Source organism: Nicotiana tabacum, chromosome 7, assembly GCF_000715075.1.
Source record: "Nicotiana tabacum cultivar K326 chromosome 7, ASM71507v2, whole genome shotgun sequence".
NCBI lineage: Eukaryota > Viridiplantae > Streptophyta > Magnoliopsida > Solanales > Solanaceae > Nicotiana > Nicotiana tabacum.
Window position 1 is genome coordinate 161,231,868 of NC_134086.1, and position 24,184 is coordinate 161,256,051.

The following is a 24,184-nucleotide window of genomic DNA, read 5'->3' on the forward strand; positions in this document are numbered from 1 at the left end:
GGTCAGCCTATTAACAATAACCCACACTGCATCGAACTTCCTCTGAGTCCGTGGGAGTCCAACAACGAAGTCCATAGTGATACGCTCCCACTTCCACTCAGGAATCTTAATCTTCTGGAACAAACTACCGGGCCTGTGATGCTCGTACTTAACCTGCTGACAGTTCAAATACCGAGCCGCATGTGCAACAATGTCCTTCTTCATTCTCTGCCACAATTAATGCTGCCGCAAATCCTGTTACATCTTAGTTGCACCCAAATGAATAGAGTACCGGGAACTATGGGCATATTCTAAAATCAACTCTCGGAGTCCATCCACATTAGGCACACAAACTTGACTGAACAATCTCAAAACTCCATCATCTCCTAAGGTAACCTGCATGGCACCTCCGTGCTTCACCGTGTCTCTAAGGATACACAAATGAGGATCATCATACTACCTATCACGGATACGCTCCAATAACGAAGAACGAGCGACTGTGCAAGCTAACACACGGTTGGGCTTAGAAACATCCAACCTCATGAACTGATTGGCCAAAGCCTGAACATACAAAGCAAACGGCCTCTCGCCGACCGGAATATAAGCAAGACTGCCCATACTGACTGACTTCCTACTCAAAGCATCGGCCACCACATTGGCCTTTCCCGAATGATATAAGATGGTGATATCATAGTCTTTCAACAGCTCCAACCACCTTCTCTACCTCAAATTTAGCTCCTTCTGCTTGAACAAGTACTGCAGACTCTTGTGATCCGTGAACACCTCGCATGCCACGCCATACAAATAATGCCTCCAAATCTTCAACGCGTGAACAATGGTTGCCAACTCCAAATCATAAACCGTATAGTTCTTCTCATGAATCTCCAACTACCGCGAGGCATAGGCAATGACCTTGCCATCCTGCATCAACACCGCACCAAGTCCAATACGAGATGTATCACAGTAAACTGTGTAAGGCCCTGAACCTATGGGCAAAACCAACACCGATGTCGTAGTCAAAGCTGTCTTGAGCTTCAGAAAGCTCGCCTCACACTCGTCCGACCACCTGAACTGGGTGCCCTTCTGGGTCAACCTTGTCATCGGGGCTGCAATAGACGAAAACCCCTCCACAAACCGACGATAGTAGCCTGCCAAACCTAAGAAACTCCAGATCTCTATTGCTGATGCGAGTCTAGGCCAGTTCTTGACTCCCTATATCTTCTTCGGATCAACGTGATTACCCCCTGATGATACAACATGACCCAGGAATGCAACTGAACTCAACCAGAACTCACACTTCGAAAACTTGGCATACAATTGACTATTCCTCAAAGTCAGAAGAACCACTCTAAGATGTTGCTCGTGCTCCTCCCAACTGCGGGAATAGATCAAAATATCGTCAATGAAGACTATCACGAACGAATCCAAGTAAGGCCTGAACACTCGGCTCATCAAATTCATAAAAGTTGTTGGGGCATTTGTCAATCCGAATGACATCACCAAGAACTCATAATGTCAGTACCGAGTGGGGAAAGGTGTCTTAGGGACATCATATGCCCTAATCCTCAACTGATGGTAGCCAGATCTCAAGTCAATCTTCGAAAATACCTTGGCACCCTGAAGCTGATCAAATAAATCATCAATCCTCGGCAATGGATACTTATTTTTGATTGTAACCTTGTTCAACTGCCGGTAATCTATACATATTCCATCGATCCATCCTTCTTCTTAACAAACAACAACGGCGCACCCCAAGGCAAAACACTAGGTCTAATGAAACCTTTTTCAAGCAAGTTTTGCAACTGCTCCTTCAACTCTTTCAACTCAGGAGGGGCCATACGATACGGTGGAATAGAAATGGGCTGAGTGCCCGGATCCAAATCAATACAGAAGTCAATATCCCTGTCGGGTGGCATACCCGGCAGGTCTGAAGGAAATACCTCAGGGAAATCACGAACAACAGGCACAGAATCAATAGAAGGAACCTCGGCACTAGAATCACGAACATATGCCAAATAGGCCAAACACCCCTTCTCGACCATACGCCGAGCCTTCACATAAGAGATAACACTATGGGTAGAATTACTAGGAGTCCCTCTCCACTATAAACGGGGTAAACCCAGCAAGGCTAAGGTCATAGTCTAGGAATGACAGTCCAAGATAGCGTGGTAAGGTGTTAACCAGTCCATCCCCAATAGGACATCAAAATCAACCATATCTAGAAGTAACAAATCTACAAGAGTCTCAAGACCTCCAATCACAACTATACACGAACGATGGACTCAATCTACCACAATAGAATCACCCATAGGGGTAGACACATATACATGGGCAATCAAGAAATCACTAGGCATGACCAGATACGGTGCAAAATAAGATGACACATAGGAGTATGTAGACCCCGAATCAAATAAAATTGAAGCATCTCTGCTACAAACTAGAACAGTACCTGTCATAACTGCATCGGAAGTCTCAACCTTAGTCTTGGCTGGAAGAGCATAACATCGTGGCTGGGCCCCACCATCATGAACTACATCTCTGGGACGGCCTACTGCTGGATGGCCTCCACCTCTAGCTGCCTGACCTCCACCTCTAATACCTCTACCTCCACATCTAGCACCTCTACCCCTGCCCCTAGCTGGCAGAGCGGGCATTGGAACACCTGGTACCTGTACCATAGCAAGGGAACCCTGATGCTGAGAAATGCTCGATGCTCGAGGGCAATATCTAGCAATGTGCCTCGTGTTGCCACAAGTAAAACAAGCCCTCGGCTACTGGGGCAGACGACCCTAAAAACTCTGAAGCAGCGGTGCACTGGTAGGAACTGGTGGTGCACTGTAGGACTACTGATCACAATATTGCATGTGAGAACCACAGCCATCTGAAGCACCGTGAGAAACCTGAAGTGCTGACTGAAAAGGCCTATGAGGATGGCCTCTACCATACAAATCCTTGCCTCCAGATGAGGCGCCACTGAAACTGCCTGAATGACGAGGCCTCTTGTCAGACCCCTGACCACCTCCCTACGACAGAACCATCTCCACTTTCCTGGCCACGTTGACCTCCTCCTGAAAAGAAATCTCACTCCCCGTCTCCTTAGCCATCTGAAGTCGAATAGGCTGAATGAGTCCCTCAATGAACTTCCTCACTCTCTCTCTCTTAGTGGGAAGTATAAGAGGAGCATGATGGGCCAAATCAATAAACCTGGTCTCGTACTGAGTAACAGTTAAAGAACCCTGTTGGAGACACTGAAACTGCCTCCGATAGATCTCTCTCTGAGTGATAGGGAGAAACTTCTCCAGAAATAGCTGAGAAAACTGCTCCCAAGTCAAAGCTGGTGACCCAACTGGCCTAGCCAAACAATAATCTCTCCACCAAGTCTTGGCGGATCCAGATAAGCGAAAAGTAGCAAAGTCGACCCCATTGGTCTCCACTATCCCCATGTTCTTGAGAACCTCATGATAGTTGTCTAGAAAATCCTGGGCATCCTCAAAAGATGCACCGCTGAAAGTGGTAGTGAAGAGCTTGGTGAACCTGTCCAATTTCCACAAAGCATCGACAGACATAGCTGCTCCATCAACGGTCTGGGCTACCACACCCGGCTGAACTAGGCTCCTCCTCCAGCCCGAGAGATGGCTGGTGCTGCAGGAAACAAGCCTACCCGGGTGACGCTCTCCATAAGGCCCACTAGATGGACCAAAGCATCTTGGAGTACTTTGGTAGCAATAAACCCTTCTGGGACCTGAGTTGGGACCACCGGAACTGTCTGGGCCGGAACTTCATCATCAAAGTCAACCTGAGGCTCCGGCGCTGGTGCTGCTGCTCTGGGCTGAGCTCTGCCCCTACCTCGACCTCTAACACGGCCTCGACCTCGCCCTCTACCCCTCATGGGAGCTGCTGCTGAGGGCTCGGGCTACTAATCGGTAGATGAGGAAGCGCGTGTTCTCGCTATCTGCGAAAGAACAGAGTAGAAATTCAATTAGCATTGAGAAACCAAACCGCACGATAGGAAAGAATAAATGTGAAGTTTTTTTTCCTAACTCTGTAGCCTCTGGGGATAAATATAGACGTCTCTGTACCGATCCCTCAGACTCTACTAAGCTTGTCCGTGAATTGTGAGACCTATGTAACCTAGAGCTATAATACCAACTTATCACGATCCGGATTTCCTGCCCTCGGGAGTCGTGATGGCGCCTACTCGTGAAAGCTTGGCAATCCAAGTATTATAGATACACTAACTCTTTTATTTACCCCTTTTTAACAGTTTAAAATATCATGCGATCAACAGTGAAATATTAACAATAATTAAATACACGCGGAAGACATAATCTGATAACTTAGCCAAAGACAAGTACGACAATATCAAGTACATCTCTACCCGGAACCGGTGTCACAATATAACAGACCGTTTACGAATACTACAAGCAATTGTCTGGAAAGAAAGATACAATCTATCTCTGAAGTAAATGAAAAAAGAATATAAAGGTAGAAGAGAACGTCGGGGCCTGCGGACGCCTGTAGGACTACCCCGGGATCTCTGACTGGACTGAAGGCAACCACCCAAAGCTATGGTCCAAAAGCTGCCCCTACGGGATCTGTACACAGTGCAGAGTGTAGCATCAGCACAACCGATCCCTTGTGCTGGTAAGTGCCTAGCCTATCCTTGGCGAAGTAGTGACAAGACTAGGACCAGACTACCAAATAACCTGTGCAGTTAATTCATATACAACGAAAATAAAAGCAGATAATTACAACTAAAGTTGGATGGGGGAAACATGTTGCAGGGAGTAACAGATAACAACAAAACAACAGTAGAGAAATATAAGGAATGTCATAAATCATTTACCAGCAAAGATAAAGAAATAAGAAGAACAGGTACACATGTAATACTGTTGCAGGCGTGCAGCCCGATCCCATTTCATATGATACCGTTGCAGGCGTGCAACCCGCTCCCATTTCATATATTACCGTTGCAGGCGTGCAACCCGCTCCCATTTCATATATTACCACCAATCATAAAAAATTCCCAACAAGGGAACAATAGCAATATAACAACATCCCGGCAAGGAAACAATAATATTACAACAACATCCCGGTAAGAGAACAATAATATCACAACAAACATCCCGGCAATGGAACAATAATATGATAATAATATCTCGGCAAGGTAACAATAATACCACAACAACATCCCGGCAAGGGAACAATAATGATAATCCTCATATGAAGCACAACAAACCACGACGGAGTCATAACAGTTACAATACAAGACTCACGGGCATGCTTGATACTGACGTATAGATACTCATCACCATGCCTATACGTCGTACTCCACAGTTAACACGTAGCAAATAAGACACGACTCTTAAACCCTCAAGCTAAGGTTAGTCCAACCACTTACCTCGAACTTCCACGGTCAACTCTAGCCTCAAATACCGCTTTTTCTTTTGAATTTGGCTCCAAATCAAGTGTATCTAGACATAATAACATCAATAAACGCTAAACAATTTAATTCCAATGCTTAGTTATGGATTTCCTATCATTCTTCCCAAAAAATCAAAAATCGACCCCAGGCCCGCTTGGTCAAAACACGAGGTCCGGACCAAAACCCGATCACCCATTCACCCACGAGCCCGAATATGTAATTAGTTTCAAAATCCGACCCCAAAACGAGGTCTAAATTCCAATTATATAAAAAGTCTCAACTCTACCCAAATCCCTAATTTTTTACCCTTAAGAACATGATTTAGGCCTAGAAATCTAATGGGTGCTAATGAAAATTGAAGAAAATGAGTCTAAGATTGCATACCTATGAATTTGTGGTGAAGTTCTCTTTCAAAAATCGCCCAATTTGGAGTTTGGAAGAAGAAGTTATGAATTTTGGGTTTAATCCCGAATGTTCTGTTACTGTTTAAAAATCACTGGGCAGACCTTCATCGCATTCGCGATGGGTCTGCCACGTTCGCGAAGAGCAACCTTCCTCAGGCTTACGCGATCACGAGTCCTCTTACGCGTTCGCGATGTGTTGGCCCCCTTGACCTTCGCGTTCAAGGGCATGTGCACGCGTTCGCATAGAGGAACGACCACTTCCCAAACCAGCCCCCCATTTACACTACGCGTTCGCGGGAAACGGGTCGCGTTCGCATAGAGCAACCCCCCAGTGCTCCGCGTTCGCGTCCCTTACCTCGCGTTCGCATTGAACAAATCCACCCCTGCCCAATTTTCCCTTTCACGATCGTGTGAAGGGCTTCGCGATCGCGAAGCACAGAAGGCCTGTGCATCAGAACAACAGTTTCTGCAAATTTTCCTAAGTTCAAAAACCTTCCAAGACCTATCTGAAACTCACCCGAGCCCTCGCGGTTCCAAACCAAACATGCACACTACCTCAAAAACACCCTACGGACTTGCTCGTGCGATCAAATCGCCAAAAATAACATCAACAACTATGAATTTAGCATCAAAATCATGAAATCACTTAAGAACTTCAAATTTTTCAATTTTCTCAAATACGGTCTGATTCATGTCGTTTCAAGTCCGTTTCTTACTAAATTTCACAGACTCGTATTAAATCATATATCATACCTGTACCGGGCTCCAAAACCAAAATACGGGCCCGATACCATCAAGTTTTAAACACATTTTATTTTCAAAAACTCATAAATATTTCAGAAAATAATTTTCTTTCAAAATTCATTTCTCGGGCTTGGGACCTCGGAATTCGATTCCGGGCATACGCCATAGTCTCATATTTTCCTACGGACCCTTCGGGACCGTCAAATCACGGGTACGGGTTCGTTTACCCAAAATGTTGACCGAAGTCAACTTAAATTCATTTTAAAGTCAAAATTCATCATTTTTCACAGATTTTCACATAATGGCTTTCCGGCTATGCGCCCGGACTGTACACACAAATCGAGGTGATGCTGAAAGAGACTTTTAAGGCCTCAAAACGCAGAATTTATTTCTAAAACTAGTGATGACCTTTTGGGTCATTATAAAATCAAACCTAAGATTTAGTGTATTCAAGAAATGCAAAAATGTCATATTTGAGATTCAAACCTTCAATCCAAAGCAATATTTATACCACTTTTGCTATAATAATATAAACTCTTCTTAAGTTATAGGGATTCTATAACTCATTTATATACAAAGATTGTCTTAACTCATTTTTTGGTGGTACTGAATAATTTTTCGAATGAAATCCAATTGAAACTTCTTCGGTACATGTAGCTCGCCCAATCTATATCACTAGACTTTATTCTTCATCCTTAACTAGAAGTTTCGGGTTCGAGTCCCGGGGTATGGAATTGCATTTGTTAGGAAACGCTTTACTTCCAATGTAGGATTTTCAGCGCGAATCCAGATTTAGTCGAGCCCCAATGTGAATGCTGGACACCGGATGGGAAACCATATTTTTTTTTTTTTGTATTTTCTTTCTTTAAAAAATAAAGAAAAAAGACAAAAAAGAAGCTTTATGGTTGGTTTGGATTGCTTGCAATCCATTATTTTCATAGTCAGCTTTAGAACAACGCATTCTTTCCTTCCCACATAATTTCTTTTTGTTTTGATATATACCAAAACCCTAAAGCAAGCACTCATTCTTGTTAAAAGCTACATATTGTAGGCCCCTTGATAACTACCTAACATCCCTTTAGCTAGCTCGCCTTGTTCATTTGATGGGTCATTTCAAAGCAAAGGAAACAAAAGAAACTTCACTTTAGTGTCTCTCTTTGTCTCTTGAAGCTCAAGATTCCTTTGGGCTCGAGGGATGAATAATAATTAATTCCTAGATTAAATTTAAAAAAAGTTTATTTCATGTTTAGTTAGAAAAATGTATAATTAATCTCGATATTAATTATTCCGGAATTGTAGTATTTCTTTTATTTCCATAAAAAAGGTGAAATAACTAAATAACTAATCTCGAAATTGTTAATCTTGTGATAACTTCATTCCAACCAAACGACCCCTTATCTTTTAATCTTTTTCTCCACTATTTGGGAATTATTGGGTGGCCAAAAAATTTGAATGTGGATTGAGTTTGGGGCTACTCCATTTGCAATGTGGTGCCGTCGTTTTTTTAATCTCCGCTACTTTATTTCTTCTCTTATCTCTTCTTATTTTTGTGACACTTCATCAAGCTAAGTCAACGATATATATGTCCTTTGCTTGCTTCTTTTTGTCTCAATCTCTTCCTCTTAGTTATTTTTCAAGTTGACTAAGTCTTTTAAATTAATTGTCTCTATCATGTCATGTGATAGTTTTCTTCTTTTCTCCAATTTATTAACTCTCCATTTTCATAATCATTGTGACTTGAGAATATTGGCAAGAGAAGAAAACATGAGGATGATGATTTTTTGTGAAATTTGAACCGTCCACTTAAGTAGGTGTACACTGGACTTACATACTGCAACTCGAATTTAATGAATTTAGAGTACTTGACTATAAGAAAATGACCTAATAAATATTTATATTTTGTTTATCAAAAATCTATAATATATTTTATTAATCTCTAGTAAAAAGGTCATATAATTAAGCTAACAATTTTAGTGGTTATAACATCAATCTTCTTCCAAGATATAGTTAGTAAGAAGAATTAACCCGATTAGCCAACTACTTAATCGCTTAAATAAAAAATAGCCGGTGAAGATATAGCATATGGATAATTTGTGTTTAACATGTTTATAATCGTACATAATCAATATATAATCTATGTATATGTCTAGAAAAAATAAATAATAAATATGGCCGGCTCAAACCGGGTCAAAAATATTTATTTGTAATACTCTTCAATTGTTGAGTGAATTTGGAGTATAATTTATAAATGAAAAGGGGATATGCTTCCGTACAATTGACCTCCTTCTTGGACACAAATTTAATGGTTCTTAGAACCTACCACAGAACCAAAATAAGCTACTTCTCCACGTAAACGTTAACATTAACACAATTTATTTGACTTACTTTTAATAGAACTAAAGGTCAAGATTCGCCATATTAGATGAAGCATAATTGTTCCATACATAAGTATTCACTAACAAACCACAGTTTACATTGATGTGACTGTTTAATTTGACACATTGACGAGCATTAGAAAATATATAACGCTAAATCCAACCTCAGTTTTTAATTGTCATAAAACTTGAAGTTCAATTAAAAGAATAAACGATAACAAACTTTATGAAGCTGAAAGAACATGAGAAAAGAACATTTGAACCTTGAGATAATATTGCCTCAATATCAACAGCAAAAAGAATAGTGCAAATAATGCGTAGAGCCTCATAGCTGCTGGCTCTTCCCCCTATCTAGTCTAGAGATACATGCTTAGCCTTTGTCTGCAATCAATTCCAACCAGGTTTTACTTTGGCGAATTACAGAAATCTGGTCAAAACGACTTTTGATCAAATTTTCAAGATTGCCATTTGTTTCACACATCAATAACTTCAGGCTGAGAGACATTTAGAGAATTAGCATATAGTAGAACGAACATATCCAATCACTCGATGCAACTGAAAAAGGTTGCAACTTCAGTATTTCCTACCAGGACTTGAAGAACGGTAAATCTTCTCATCTTCATTATTAAGATGTCAAATCGCCAGTAATTATTTAAACAGATTATGACATTTCTGTGACTAAAAACGAATATACACTTGCAGAATCATAATTATCTAAAACGAATATACACTTGCAGAATCATAATTATGCAACAATTATAAAATCACAATGGGGGAGCTGGCTTAGTATCAGCCAAAACAACCCAACACTGATCCGCAAACATCATGCGGATCCCTTCCCCGGTCTGTCATCCTAAAGTGCTGAAACTACTATGAACTTGACTTCCTCGATCTCGGAATCAGGTATATGAATCAGTAGAATCTGAGGGTCTTGTCGTGTGAAACTTAACTGACCTTCAATGGAACCTCCTATGTCGTATGTTGCTCTACTGTATTGAGTAAGTCACCTTGTGCTTGCTCCTAAGTTAAGAGAACAGCGATGAAGTATCCTTTTTCTTCGTAGGGAATCGTTACCAGGTTCATCAAATTCCATAAAGTGGTAAGAACAATTTAACAAAGGAGTATGCCAATGCCCCCGTAAATATGTAGCTGTCCACCCTGTCCAGTATTCCTCCTGCAAAACAGGCATCACTTCATTCAAGAAAGACCCAAGAAACTTGCCACGAGGCTACTAGCCAGTTAACATTCTCGTTCAGCTAAGATAACAATGCTAAAGGATGATCATTTCGAATTGGGGAAGTATCTCATAAGAATCTAGCATAGCTATACAAGGTCACAACAGATGGGATTTAGAACGTTAAGAAAGCATAAGAAAACCTAGCAAGTAGCAGATTTTCATTGATTGGACATCCCCCCTGGATTGTCATGCTCAAGTTTGATAACTCAACATGTGACCTCAGTTTTAGGAGTCTTACACTAATCTTGCCGCAATGACTACCCAAAGAGTTTTGGTTACTGGGTCCAAAAGATGACAATGAGACCATCAGAAAATCTTTTATTTTCCCGCCATTATAGTCCTGTTAACAAATTAAATGGAAGTTGATAAACGAAGAATGTCCACAACCCACAGCAATCACACATTAGTACATCTGAGATTTTTTTTTAATAAAAAAAAAAAAGTACATCAGAGATTCTTCATGGCTGCAATTGTCTTCACTAGGCATCAATAGTACATGATCCTCCTGTTCCAACGACATAAAGAAGACCTTTGGAATACTATCTCAAAGAAATGGTCTACTTAGAATTTAGCACGCCGAATACTGTGGGAAAATCCAAAATATCGGTTCATGTGACATTAATTCCATTGTCTAGCATATAATGACAGTCCAAATGTTAACCATATCCTCATATAGTTGTGCCTGATGTCAGAGATAACCAAACTTTCAAACCGTCATATACCAATATCAGCCTATGAGAATAAAGTTTTACTAACATGTAAATTCACGTCGAAAAACTTATGACAGGACACATAAATGACAAACTTTGTTACCTCTTCATTGAGCAATGATATCCTCTCAAGTTTCAAAATTTTAAAATTATCTTCCCCATTTGGTATTTAGAGATTCAATTTCCAGTATGCACATACCTTTTTTGGGGGATAAGACAGTATGCCTACTATGTTTTGGCGTCAGAACAGAGTTCAATTTATCAGTGAAAAGTACAATCAAAGGTACAGAAGTAGTTACCATGTCCAGGAATGAGAGATCCTGAGTCCTTCACACCGGCATCACGTTTGATCATTGACTCAGTGAGGTCACCGAAGAGAGATCCAAAGAAGTTTAGAAATCCAAAAGCTACAGCACTGAAAAGCCGTTCAGACACAAACATGAATTCAGAAAGCAATGATTTTCCGCAATTTACAGGTTCACAGGAAAGATTAAACAATTTTAAGGCTCAAACTGCACCAACCTAGAATGTGAATACACCCACAATAAGAAACCAAAAAACTTTTCAAATATCATGTGCTAGTTTAGAAAGAAAAAACAAATGATAGTATAAACTCCAAACATGAGTTTTCAAAATAAAAATTGTAATAAATAGAACTCCTGATATGCTTTTTTAAGCGCTAGCAACTAAAATGCAAACGTGATGACAAGTTAATATGACATAATATCCCACTACTCCTGTAAAGTATTCAATTTTTTACATGAGTATACGATATCATACAGAGTTATAAAGACTCAAAATTACACTTGGGGAAATGCTATGGAAACCAGAGCATGTGCCAAAAGGTGAAAGAACCACTGTATATCATTCCATTCTTTATATTTTTATCAAATAATATATCTGTAATTAGTTTACCTCTCTAAAATTGGGGGGGGGGGGGAAGATAAAAAAAAAATTATCCAAATCCTAGCCCCACCCCTGTATATTCACCCACCAACAAGGAGAATATTCCTTACTGCAGCTATAGACACATCAAAGGGTCTGCAAAACAAGTAATTAACACCATTGAAAATATTATTACCTTAATGTGGATGTAGGCCAACAAAAAATTCTTGATAACAACACAGAAGTGGCTATACAACCTCCTAAGCCTGCAACAGCTCCCTCCCAGGTTTTCTTTGGGCTAATGTTAGTAAGCGGTGTCCGACCAAAAGCCTGCAAAGGATTTCAACTCTGTTATGTGCTCCTCCTTCACAGACCACCAAAGAGACATCACAATTACTTGAATTTGTTCCACTACTCCAAATAAAAAAGCATTAGAACTAAGAAAAGTTTTGTTGTACTTCCAGCATGCAAAGATTAAAGGACAGCAAGAGGAACAGGACAAGCAAAGGGGAAACCAAGAGATGCATACTTCCGCATAGAAGCATTATAGCATTACTGTGCTCATTTGCTATCATTAGTTTCTAAGTTGCTCAAAGGGTCAATGTCAATCCCACTCAAATGGGTTTCGTGACTGCCAAATTGTCCCTATGCAGAAGAATCCAATTCAAAGTTGGATTCTTACTCGTAAACCTTTTATATTAAGTTGCACATCGCATACCAAACAAGTATGTAGATTGCCGTGTACTTTGTAATCCAATTCCAAATTGGATTTTACAATTTAATACTCATAATTACTATATATTTATAAATAGGATATATATAATATTACTAAAGACTTAATTGTAAAATCCAATTTGGAATTGGATTACAAAGGACAAGGCAATCTACATACTTGTTTGGCTGATTTCTTGATGTCTGTAACTCCCAGTGACATCCATTCTTCAGAAGAATCTGTTGAAGTAAGAATGACAGCTGATTTACGCGAATGCAAGAGATCCTGGATACCACATCTGCCAAGACATCAATCTAGTTCTCTAAGGAGATTATTTGAAGGCAAGCTGGTGTCAAGTCTGGTTCTCCAAGAAGAATACTGAAGGCAATGCTACTAGCTTACACATGTGGCCTTTATTATGTATAGATGGTTAATCAAGTTTGAGACATCTTTAATACGTCTTCTGTCCCTCTCTCTCGCCTCCAGCTTATTTCCTTCTTCGGATTCTTTTTCTCTTCATAGCTCATCCAACTACAGAGTAACACGCATCCCCCCCCCCCTTCTGTCTATGTGTTTGTGTCTGCGAATATGCACATTGACATGGACTGTTGGTGTCATTTTTCTTTCTTTGTGTATAGCCAGTATTCTGGGACGGTAATTCCGTTCAAACCTTGGTCCTTTCAACATCGGTAATATCAATTTTAGTATTTTACAATTATTTCAAGTTTTCTTTTATAAGGGCACTTAAACTTCAAGTTACCCTTGTTATCATGAACCCGAGCCCTTAGTCTACTTAGAGACGTATGCCAATTTAAGGATGAGTGTGAGAATTAGAGAACCTCTAGTTTTAGGAACCCCTAGCTTAACTTAAATTAATTAGTTTGGGAAAGAAGAATGAAGTAAAGTATTTACAGAGGATTTATATAAAGAATCCAGCACTAAGACAGTGTGAATGTTACAGTTGCAAGAATAATACAGTGAAGCTCAAATTTCCCTAAATATTGCATTCCATACAAATGCCAGACAAAACCAAAGGAGGTTTATCTTCAATGTTTAGAATGGATCCAAAATAATCATTTAAATCTCTACTAAATAGCTACTACTTCCATGATTACACAACAAAAGAACAGGAGAGGATACAAGACAAGCCAATTCACTGTCTTATCAAGTCTATCATATTTCTCATGATAGGATGACATAAAAGATGCAATGACATCAAGGACAGGTGCACCAAAAATATGATAATGCCAGGTTATGTACTACATTTTTTAACAAGAAAACAAACAGTCTTTGGACTGTTTTAGTCTGAGACATCTGAACAAGGATAGAACCGATTTACAAAAATAACATCAAGAGTGGAAAAGTACCTTGCCTCCAATAAAAGCAAATGTATCTGCTGCAATGATACTACTGAATGAAATTAAGGTTGCCACAAGCCCCACAGTCCACTGAGTTTGGCCTCCAAAAATGACAGGCCACGATGCTCCCAGTCCTGTGTAAACCCATTGAAACGCCAATAAAAGTCAGAAGACCAGTAGCTTTAGCGGATCAGCTGTCGAAGAAACCAACTGCAAAGAATTTTCAAATGCTACATTAGACATCAAATTAGGCCAGCTTGCGCGTATCTCAACTAATTCACTAGATATTTGTTACCTCACACCAACATAGGTAGGCCTAAGAAGAAGAATGCACCTAAGTGAACTTGTTCCCAAGGTTGTCAGTCCATCTCTTTGACTATTAGGCTACCCTTTCAGGGGCTTAGATATCAAGTTAAATTATCTTTTTTTACTGTTTCACGGGGTGTTCATATAGCAACATTAATATTACACCCGTAATGGCCAAATGCAAGCTTTGTTTACTTTAAAGCCGTCTTGCCTTTTACTTGAACAGCTGATAATTCTATACTTCGACTTACTCTCCCTCCCCCCACAAAAAAATTTTAGGTTTTTGAAGGCATGAAACATAAGAGGCGAAGCTATTTATCAACCAAAAAAAAACAAGTGGCTAAGATAATTATATCAGATTATATTTATCCAATAAAAGTATCATATCAGATTACACTGTTGGGATGTTAAATCTGTAACAATTGTTTGACACCACACTCTTCTGTTCATGCTTGATTGTCTCAATAGGAAACTTCTTCATAGCCCTGGCCTTCTTGAGCTGGGAGTTTTAGTGGGTCAATCAAATAGTGAGACACAAATAATGACTCCTAATCGAAGTAGCACATACACTGCCACAGACATAAAGAAACAAAAGAAAAGTCTAACTGTTACATCATATGCAGATAAATAATCATATATAATTATACAATGTGTTAATCTCACAGGAAAATTGTAATTTTCTTTTATAAAAAGGGAAGATTTTTGAGAAAGCTTTAGCCTTTAAGGAAAATCAAATGATATGGATCAACACATTTGCTACTTTTCTCTACTTTTGAAGTACGCATCCCGTGCTGCTTCGTGTAGATGATTTGATGGAAATTGGAGCTAATCATTAGGTACAATGCTCTTGGGTTCATTTGGTTCAAACAAAAGGTTATCCGAGGATTACAATCCTGGAATATAATCAGGATTATAATCCCACTTTCTATTTGGGATAGATAATACCAAGATTTTGGTATAAAATTTATACCGGTATTAGCTAATAACAATAACCAAACAGTGTGTGTTATGTCTATGTAACCGGGACCTCTCATGAGAAATTGGATCCTAGAGCTGTGAGATGTGTCTTCACTGGTTATCCGACTAAGGCCAAGCAACTAGCTGCTGCTGCAGGATTGGACGTCTATCTATCTCACCACGCTCCCCTACTCCTATAAAGGCCGGCAGTGGATAAATAAATCCTAAATCTAATATTGGGATTAGCTATCGCAAACAGCCTTTCAACCTTCACACAGTAGGGTAAGGTCTGCGTACACACTACCCTCCCCAGACCCACTTGTGGGATTACACTGGGTTTGTTGTTGTTGTTGATTAGCTATACTAATCTTACTAATCCCGAAAACCAAATGACCCCCTTTGAGTAAAACTTATACTGGGGTTTCGCCTTTTCCAAATAGAATTACAACAACTACTACCCAGTAAAATCCCACATAGTGGGGTCTGGGGAGGGTAATGTGTACGCAGACCTTACCCCTGCCCCGGTAGGACAGAGAGGCTGTTTCCGATAGACCCTCGGCTCAGAACGACGGAAATAAAGAAAAACAAGGAAAACAAGAAAAGAAAAGAGAATTCACTAGTAACTCCAGTAAAAACCATTATAGTAACAGAAGCATAAAAATTAAAAGATGAATGACTTGCAATAACAGTAACCAGAGTCTAAGGAATCTAAGATAAACAACAAGAATAGTGTGGGTTCAACATAAACTGCAAACCATCTAAGATCAACCCTAATCCAACCTCGCCTCACCCCCGGCATGCAGTAAGGAAAGCTCCACTACCCCTATCCTACAACTCTAATGCTAGTCCTCCAGGCCTTCCTATCAAGGGTCATGTCCTCGGAAATCTGCAGACGAACCATGTCCTGCCTGATCACCTCTCCCCAATACTTCTTAGGTTTCCCTCTACCCCTTCTCGTGCCCACCACGGCCAACCGCTCACACCTACTCACCGGAGCATCGATGCTTCTCCTCTGTACGTGCCCGAACCATCTGAGCCTCGCTTCCCGCATCTTGTCATCTACAGGGGCGATGCCCACCTTCCTCCTAATATCTTCATTCCTGATCTTGTCTAACCTAGTGTGCCTGCACATCCACCTCAGCATCCGCATATCTGCTACTTTCAACCTCTGGATATGGGAGTTCTTAACCGGCCAACACTCTGCCCCATACAACATTGCCGGTCTAACCACAGCTCTATAAAACTTACCTTTGAGTATCGGTGGCACTTTCTTGTCACACAAGACTCCAGATGCAAGCCTCCATTTCATCCAGCCCACCCCTATGCGGTGAGTGACGTCCTCGTCGGTCTCTCCATCCCTCTGAATCACCGACCCAAGGTACTTGAAGCTATCTCTCTTGGGGATGACCTGTGACCCAAGCCTCACGTCCCCGCCTACATCCCTCGACTCAGTGCTAAACTTGCACTCCAGGTACTCTGTCCTAGACCTGCTCAATTTGAAACCCTTAGACTCGAGAGTCTATCTCCAAACCTCCAATCTCTCGTTAACACCTGCCCTCGTCTCGTCAATTAGAACAATGTCATCAGCAAATAGCATACACCATGGCACCTCCCCTTGAATATGATGTGTCAAAGCATCCATCACCAAGGCAAATAAGAATGGGCTAAGCACAGAGCCTTGGTGTAATCCCATAACAACCGGGAAATGCTCCGAGTCGCCTCCCACAGTCCTAACCTTAGTCTTAGCTCCATCATACATATCCTTGATCGCTCTTATGTAGGCTACCGGCACGCCCTTCGCCTCAAGACATCTCCAGAGCACCTCCCTAGGAACCTTGTCATACGCTTTCTCCAAGTCAATAAACACCATATGCAGATCCTTCTTCTTATCCCTGTACTGTTCCACCAACCTCCTAATAAGGTGGATAGCTTCCGTAGTGGAGCGGCCCGGCATGAACCCAAATTGATTGTCGGATATAGACGTCGTCTTCTTTACCCTCACCTCCACCACCCTCTCCCAGACTTTCATGGTATGGCTAAGTAACTTGATACCCCTATAATTGTTACAACACTGGATATCACCTTTGTTCTTGTACAACGGTACCATTGTACTCGACCTCCATTCCTCCGGCATCCTTTTCGTCCTAAAAATTACATTGAACAACCCAGTCAGCCATTCCAATCCTGCTCTACCCACATACTTCCAAAACTCAGCCGGAATTTCATCTGGCCCGGTCGCTCTACCCCTACTCATCTTACGCAAAGCCCCCACGACCTCGTCGACCCTAATGCGCCTGCAATACCTAAAATCTTGGAGACTCTCCGAATGCCCCAAGTCCCCTAGCGCTATATCCCGGTCCCCCTCCTCATTTAGAAGACCATAGAAGTACGTCTACCATCTCTGCTTAATCTGGGGATCTCCCATCAATACTCTACCATCCTCATCTTTGATGTACCTCACTTGGTCCAGATCCCGGGCCTTCCTCTCCCTCGCTTTAGCCAGCCGAAACAACTTCATGTCCCCTCTTTTCTCCCCTAATTCCTCGTATATACGGCTAAACGCTGCATTCTTAGCCTCCGTGACCGCCAGCTTCGCCTCCTTCCTAGCCACTTTGTACCTCTCTCTATTCGCTCTCCTCTCCTCCTCGCTTGAGCTCCCTGCCAACTTCGCGTACGCTACCTTCTTCGCCTCCACTTTACCTTGGACTATGTCATTCCACCACCAGTCTCCTTGGTGCCTGCCAGAAAAACCCTTCGATACACCTAGCACCTCTCTCGCCGCCTTCCTCACATAGTTCGCCGTAGTTGACCACATAGTGCTCGCGTCTCCACTACTCCTCCAAGCTCCCATAGCAGATAACCGCCCCTCCAAATAGAATTGTTTGCATAAAAAACAAAAAGAAGACAACACACACAGAGAGAGAGAGACCCCTAAGTGATAGTTTTGTGGAAGGACCTTTTCTCTAGCTAACCATTTGGGGTTAGGACTTCTAAGTGATGGTTTTGTATTTTTAAGTACGATAATGAAAAATCGTACAAGGGTTAGAATGTACTAAATACCCATCAGCCATAGAAATATGTGGAAAAAAATCTTTTCTTGTTAAGGTGAAGGAAGATTATTTTACGTGTACATTATCTTCGGACAACAAAAAGGTAAATTAGACATTATTTTGGGACAACTCAAAAAGGAAAAGTGAGAAGTAAGCTTTTGAAATCGGCAAACTTTTAATGGTTTGCTAATAAGGCAAAATAGTTCAAGTACTTTCAGAATAAAACACACTTTCAAGTGTTTAACTCTAGTGGCAACCTCTTCCCCCTGTTCCAATTTGTGCCTTATCGACTAAAAGAGTTATAAATTAGTTTAGTTATTTTTTTTTCTTCTAAAATTTATAAGAAGAAAAAATAAACTTATCTTTCTTTATGCAGTAAATTTAACTCATTTCACATACAAAGTATGGATGTAACATTAAATTGGAGACTACTCTTTGCAAAAAAAATTTGATAACATTTTTTTTATAACATCTTCTTGCAAAGAGTTAAAAATCACTAATAACTTCTCTAGCTCAAAACCATTAAAAATCACTAATAACTTCTCTAGCTCAAAACCACTATCTGGAAACACCAAAAAGCTAGTAATAAAGGGCATATAGAACCTTAAAATGTTCTTTCTAAGAATACATTTTTTGTATCCGAAAGAAAACAATTCTGGAGACAGCAAAATCTTGGGAGAACTCCTGAGTGTGAACTCCTGTATGCGCAATAGGGTGACACTCGTGCCTCAAATAAGTAATAACAGCGTATGAATTAAAAAGATTATACAGAAAACTGCAACTTTGATTTGTCATTGGAAGGGCTGTCCCACTAGTGTCGATGCCAGACTATAAATGTGGAACAAATAAAGCATTCCTATGATTTGGTATCCATATTCCGGGGTAATAAAGGTTCTTTTGTAAAGAACTACATTAACGTCCATAGTTATGAATTAGTTCAATCAGGGGCGGATTTATAGCCCCAATTATGGGGCACATGAACCCATGGTCTCTCCTTCAAACTATGTATTTTATGTACGTATTTTTAAAAATTAGTCTAATATTGTCTTTTGGCACCCATGCTCCCAAAAGATTCAATGGTGCATTTGGTTGAATCTTGGGTTATTTACCTTGAGCAACAAGGATCGATTCCCACTTAATAATATTTGTTCTATTTTTTTTTTAGTGGTGCACCCATGTTCAAGAAATCCTAGATCCGCCTCTAAGTTCAATGTGACATACAAGCCTAAAGGTAACAACAACAACAACAACAACAACAACAAACATCCCTCAATCCCACACTACTGGGGGTCGCTATATAAATTCCCACTGCCCAATATCTTATGGCTGTCTCATTCTAGTATTCAATAATTTAGGTTCTCTAACACTAGAAGTTCCCTACATTTTCTATTGGCGTGAATATCATCAACAACCATGAATTGAGAATGAGCAATGAAGCTCATAACCTGATTATCATCCTAATAGGGAATGATTGGGGGCAATTGGGATACTGAAATGTAAAAGCTATACCCAAAATATAGCTCATTGAAGACCATGAAAAGCACCTACGCAACGCCGTGGCCAACATTAATTTCCTGCTGGACACAGATACAAATATTAAAATTAAAGGAGACACACACGTAGCTAACACAAGATTATAGTACATTTATTTTTTTCAACAAAAGAACACTGTAGTTATAGCGACTACTTCAAATGACATAAGAAAACATACTCCATTAATTTATGGATTCTTAAGATCCTGCCAATAATTTTTCTTCAGTATTTCTACTTGATCTAGTTTTTTCTTCATAACTTCAGAAAATTAAGTCTAAATAATTGAGTAGTTAAAAAAGGAAGACAATGGAAAGTACTTTGTCCTTCGTCTGGCCATTAGAGGGTTATTGAGAGAACAGGACTCAAACAATGGGTGATGAAGGCGGGATTGAGGAATTTTATGTTTTATAGAAGCGTTATCATGAATTCTGATCATGATATATATGTGTGTGTGTGTGTGTACACTTTTAAATAACCGAGAAATCCTCAAGGGATAGTTTCACATGGTCCGAAACTCAATCGATAATGGGTTCGCCCCTCTACCCTTCTCCACTTAAACACCATGCTTTTATCTACGGCAGGTTTCAAACCCATGATGAGTGCCTAACCCAGACGTCACGCTCTGCATTCTTACACTAGACCAAAGCCCTGGGGGCTAGCACATATGTATATACTTTTCTATTTCTAAACAATCAGAACAAGGGGCATCAGTTCTTACTAGTATTCAGAGCAGGTACCGCCAAACCGCATCTCAACTTAACCCAGAAACAAGGGAGATAGCCACAATAAAAGAGCCCAAACATGGCACTAGTAAGTTGAGCAAAACGAGGAATTCCCCTTTGCATCAGCAGTGCCATTGAAACAACAAAGGCCGCAGAGGTAACAGAAACATCAATCTGACCTAAATATCTGACAAAAAATTCGAAGAGCAATCAATTAGAAAATCTTCATCTTAACAAATTCCAGAAAAGAAATAAATCATAACAACAAGAAAGAAATAACAATTAAAACAACTCTAAGATATTGTATACTGTCCTCAAGCATGTATCAAGCTACTCTAGAGAGAAACCATTGTCCATTTACTGTGGAAGAACAAAGCCTAATTGTAGAAGAAAATCATACATAGGGTGTGACCATTGGGGAAGCATGATAAAAGTACCAGTGTCTTCGGGTTGTTGTTAATCCAAGTAAAAAGAAGACCTTCAAGATGACATTCATAGCTCTGTAAAAATTTTATCCCATTAACTCTTCTTGAAGTGATAATTTTGCCGTTTTTTAATCTAAAGGATAAAGCAAAGACTTGGACTGTCTAAACAAGCAAGTTCAACCCAACAAAAGGGTTTAATCAAGTGGTAGCTTCCCGGTTTAAATCGGGATGCACAAAATGAGTCATAATTCTTCAAGGTATTGGAGCCCAAAAAGGGTACAACAAAAGACAAGAGGTTACACACAATGCTAGCTAGCACAGGTAGCTGGCGTTCAATGCATAAATGATTGACGGATCAAGTCATCATTTTCTAGCATTATTGGCCTAATTTTCTAAAAGACTGAGAAATACAGTCACAGTAATGCAGGTCTTGCCAATGGAATGCATGGTTGACATTTTGTAAAAAACAAAGTCTTTCCGCTGATAATTCTGGTAAGGGTCAATGCGACAGCAAATAGATAATCTATTTATCTTAATGAGCAAAGGTCACAAATATTGAATGGTATCATGAAGTAACGTCAAAAATATTTTATGTCCATGCATATATACTTTTTCTTTGAAGCGCTACATTGATCCATCAACGTACAATAGATGATGCAGGCATGAAACCTTGCTGTTATTGTTCCACTTCCTAAATATCTGTGGCATGGGATTAATGGCACAGTGTCTTCTGAACAGAATGAATGTTGAAAAGGTAGATGATGACACTTACAGTGTGAGTACAGGCATGAGAGCACAGATTACAGAGCAAACTCTTGATATGTATCGAGGAGGAGGAGTCATTCCATCAGCAATTCCACGACTCCTAACCAGCTCAAAGTACTCTCGTGCACCCACAAAAACAGCTGCAGCAAGGGCAACCGTGAAAACCCATCCTCCAGCCAATACCACACCTCCGACAGAAATACCTATACCAAGTCCAAAGACTACCCTTTTCTTCAATTGACTATTTTTCTGCTTAAGTTCAGAAGTGGGAATTTCCCTCGCCGTTGTACTGTTGCCTTTGTTGACTTCCTACAACATAATTATCTCAGTGATTCCAATTCAATAATCTGCTTTAACCATGACATGCATAGATCAAACCAAGATAAGAAGTAAAAATGCTTATATAACTCCCTAATGTGATTAATTAGAGCAAACAAACACACACACACACATAGGTTAATGCAACAGTTAACTTAGTAGTATAGCTAATGTTAAAAGCTGAACCACTCATTATCATCAAATGAGAAGTAGCGATCCTGTTTCATCTTATATTCAACTTAAATAATTATTATCATGATTTTGCAGACATTTTCTTCTAACAATCAAAAATAAAAGATATAGCTATATTGATAAAATCAACCAACCAACTATTACCTAAATGCCAAACAAAACTAGGGTCAAGTCATTCTATTACAACAATTTCACTTATATAAATTTGTCACATATCACGGCTTTTTTTTAACTAAAAGTTTATAAAACTCTCAAGCCAAACTAACAAGGACTAATAGTTACCTCATTCGGTTCAGCACGAGCAACGGCAGTAATAATTCGAGGATGTTTCAAGAAAATGGTTCTGGGTATGATACCCGAAACCTCTCTCTTAACTCTGGACCCATCAAGAAAAAGCCCAATTCTTGGAATTGAACATCTGGGTCGGGTCAAAATTAAGGCTCTGGATGAGGTAGAAGGAGAGTGGGAATTGGAGAGGGAAGCGAGGGAGAGAGGAAGCAGCTTGAATCTATCAAAATCTATACAAGAAGAAGCCATTAATATGAAATTGAGGGTATTGATGATAATGGAGTTCAATTAAGCTTTATTTTGAGGCATATTTGAAAAAAGAGTTAGACGAAATCAAGATTCGCCATTTGTTGAATGGAAAGAAGAGAGAGAATGTAAGTGATAGAAGACGGGATGGGTTGGTATTTCAGCACCGCTACTTGCATAGGAATTAGCAACACCTTTTTGTTTTTACCGGCTTTTGCTTCCTCATTTTTTTTATGGAAAATGTTCAATTTTGGGAAATTGTCTTAAAAAAATTAATGCGTTGGCCTTTTTAGAAAGAAAAAAAAAATAGTTCAAATCACCCTTGAACTATGCAGTATGATCTAAATTTACCCTTAAACTTTGTGAAATAGTCCAAAATTGACAACTATTTTTCTTGATCGTCATCCTTAGTAGGTGTTTGAACATAAGAATCGTAAAATTTCAAGTGAAAATGGCATTTGAAATTTTGAGTTGTATTTGGACATGAATATAATTTTGGGTTGTTTTTGAAGTTTTGTAAGTGATTTGAGTGAAAATTTTGAAAAACAGTTTTTCGGAGTTTTTCGAATTTTCAAAAATTTTTAAAATGCATCTTCAAGTGAAAATTCGAAATTTATGAACAAACGTTGATTTCGAAAAAAAATAAAAATATTTTTTAAAAAAAAAAAAGTTTCTTATGTCCCAACGGTCTCTTAATCTCTCTAAATTGAACATCACCATAACAATTAATTCTCCTCCTCTTAAAAATACAACTTAAAGACCACATTTACTCCTTCACCACCCCTTCTCACATCCACGACACCCACCAAAAGAACATGCGAAATATTCATACAAAAAATAGCACATTTGGCATCTTTATCAATTTTACAGTTATATTTTATATAAGGTAAAATCGATTCACTCGTATAATAAAGTGATACGTAGAATCAAAAATAGATGAAAATTAAGACAGGTGGAAGTCAAGATCGGGGCAACAGCTTCAACTGTTGTCCTCGAGCATTATAATCATCCTTGATTGTTACAATAGTTTAGGAATTGAATTTTAAATGAATTTGTTTTAGCATTAGGAGGTTAATGTGGAGCAATTAATCTGACGCTATTAATTTCGCTGTGCAATTGATATTATTTGAATTCCATTTATTGTGGTGCTACTGCTAGAATAGTGACCCTTTTCGTCAAAGTTTAGGAGCAAATGTGTACCATTTCACATTAGGTTAATTACTTGCAAATTAAGGCTCATGAATTGAAAAGTTTATGCCCTTACTAAAGTTTACAAGTACTAGGTGATTTTCTTTAGGAAGTGCTAAATTATGGTAAAGAAATACATAGCACTCCCTACATTTAATTTATATTTTTGTATACGACAATCTTTTATTGTAAATTTATTCAACTTTTGTATTTGTATTATAAATATATATATATATATATATATATATATATGTATATATATATGTATGTATTATATTATATTATGGATGTTCATTTAGTACTCCGTTGTAAATAAGCTTTCTGAAGAAGCTTATTCATATGGGACTCTGCCGTAAATATGGTTA

General features: G+C 39.4%; 1 protein-coding gene across 3 annotated transcripts; it reads right to left on the reverse strand.

Moving 5' to 3' along the window:
* Window positions 1-9,520: 9,520 nt before the first annotated feature.
* Window positions 9,521-22,862, reverse strand: LOC107806310 (phosphatidate cytidylyltransferase 4, chloroplastic). 3 transcript variants are annotated; one of them, XR_001652644.2, is made up of 9 exons: window positions 22,380-22,861; window positions 21,595-21,896; window positions 20,394-20,584; window positions 13,839-13,963; window positions 11,956-12,089; window positions 11,174-11,289; window positions 10,611-10,669; window positions 10,403-10,504; window positions 9,521-10,101 (listed from the first exon to the last, which is right to left on the reverse strand). XR_001652644.2 is itself a non-coding variant. In XM_016630446.2 (7 exons), exons 1-7 carry the CDS (start codon window positions 22,632-22,634, stop codon window positions 10,010-10,012), a joined length of 1,215 nt encoding a protein of 404 aa, XP_016485932.1. In that variant the 5' UTR covers window positions 22,635-22,862; the 3' UTR covers window positions 9,521-10,009. The 3 variants fall into 3 exon arrangements, 1 of the variants encoding a protein (XP_016485932.1); XR_012693630.1 differs by lacking the exon at window positions 10,611-10,669; XM_016630446.2 differs by lacking the exons at window positions 10,403-10,504; window positions 10,611-10,669 and having other exon boundaries at window positions 22,380-22,862.
* Between the last annotated feature and the right edge of the window lie 1,322 nt (window positions 22,863-24,184).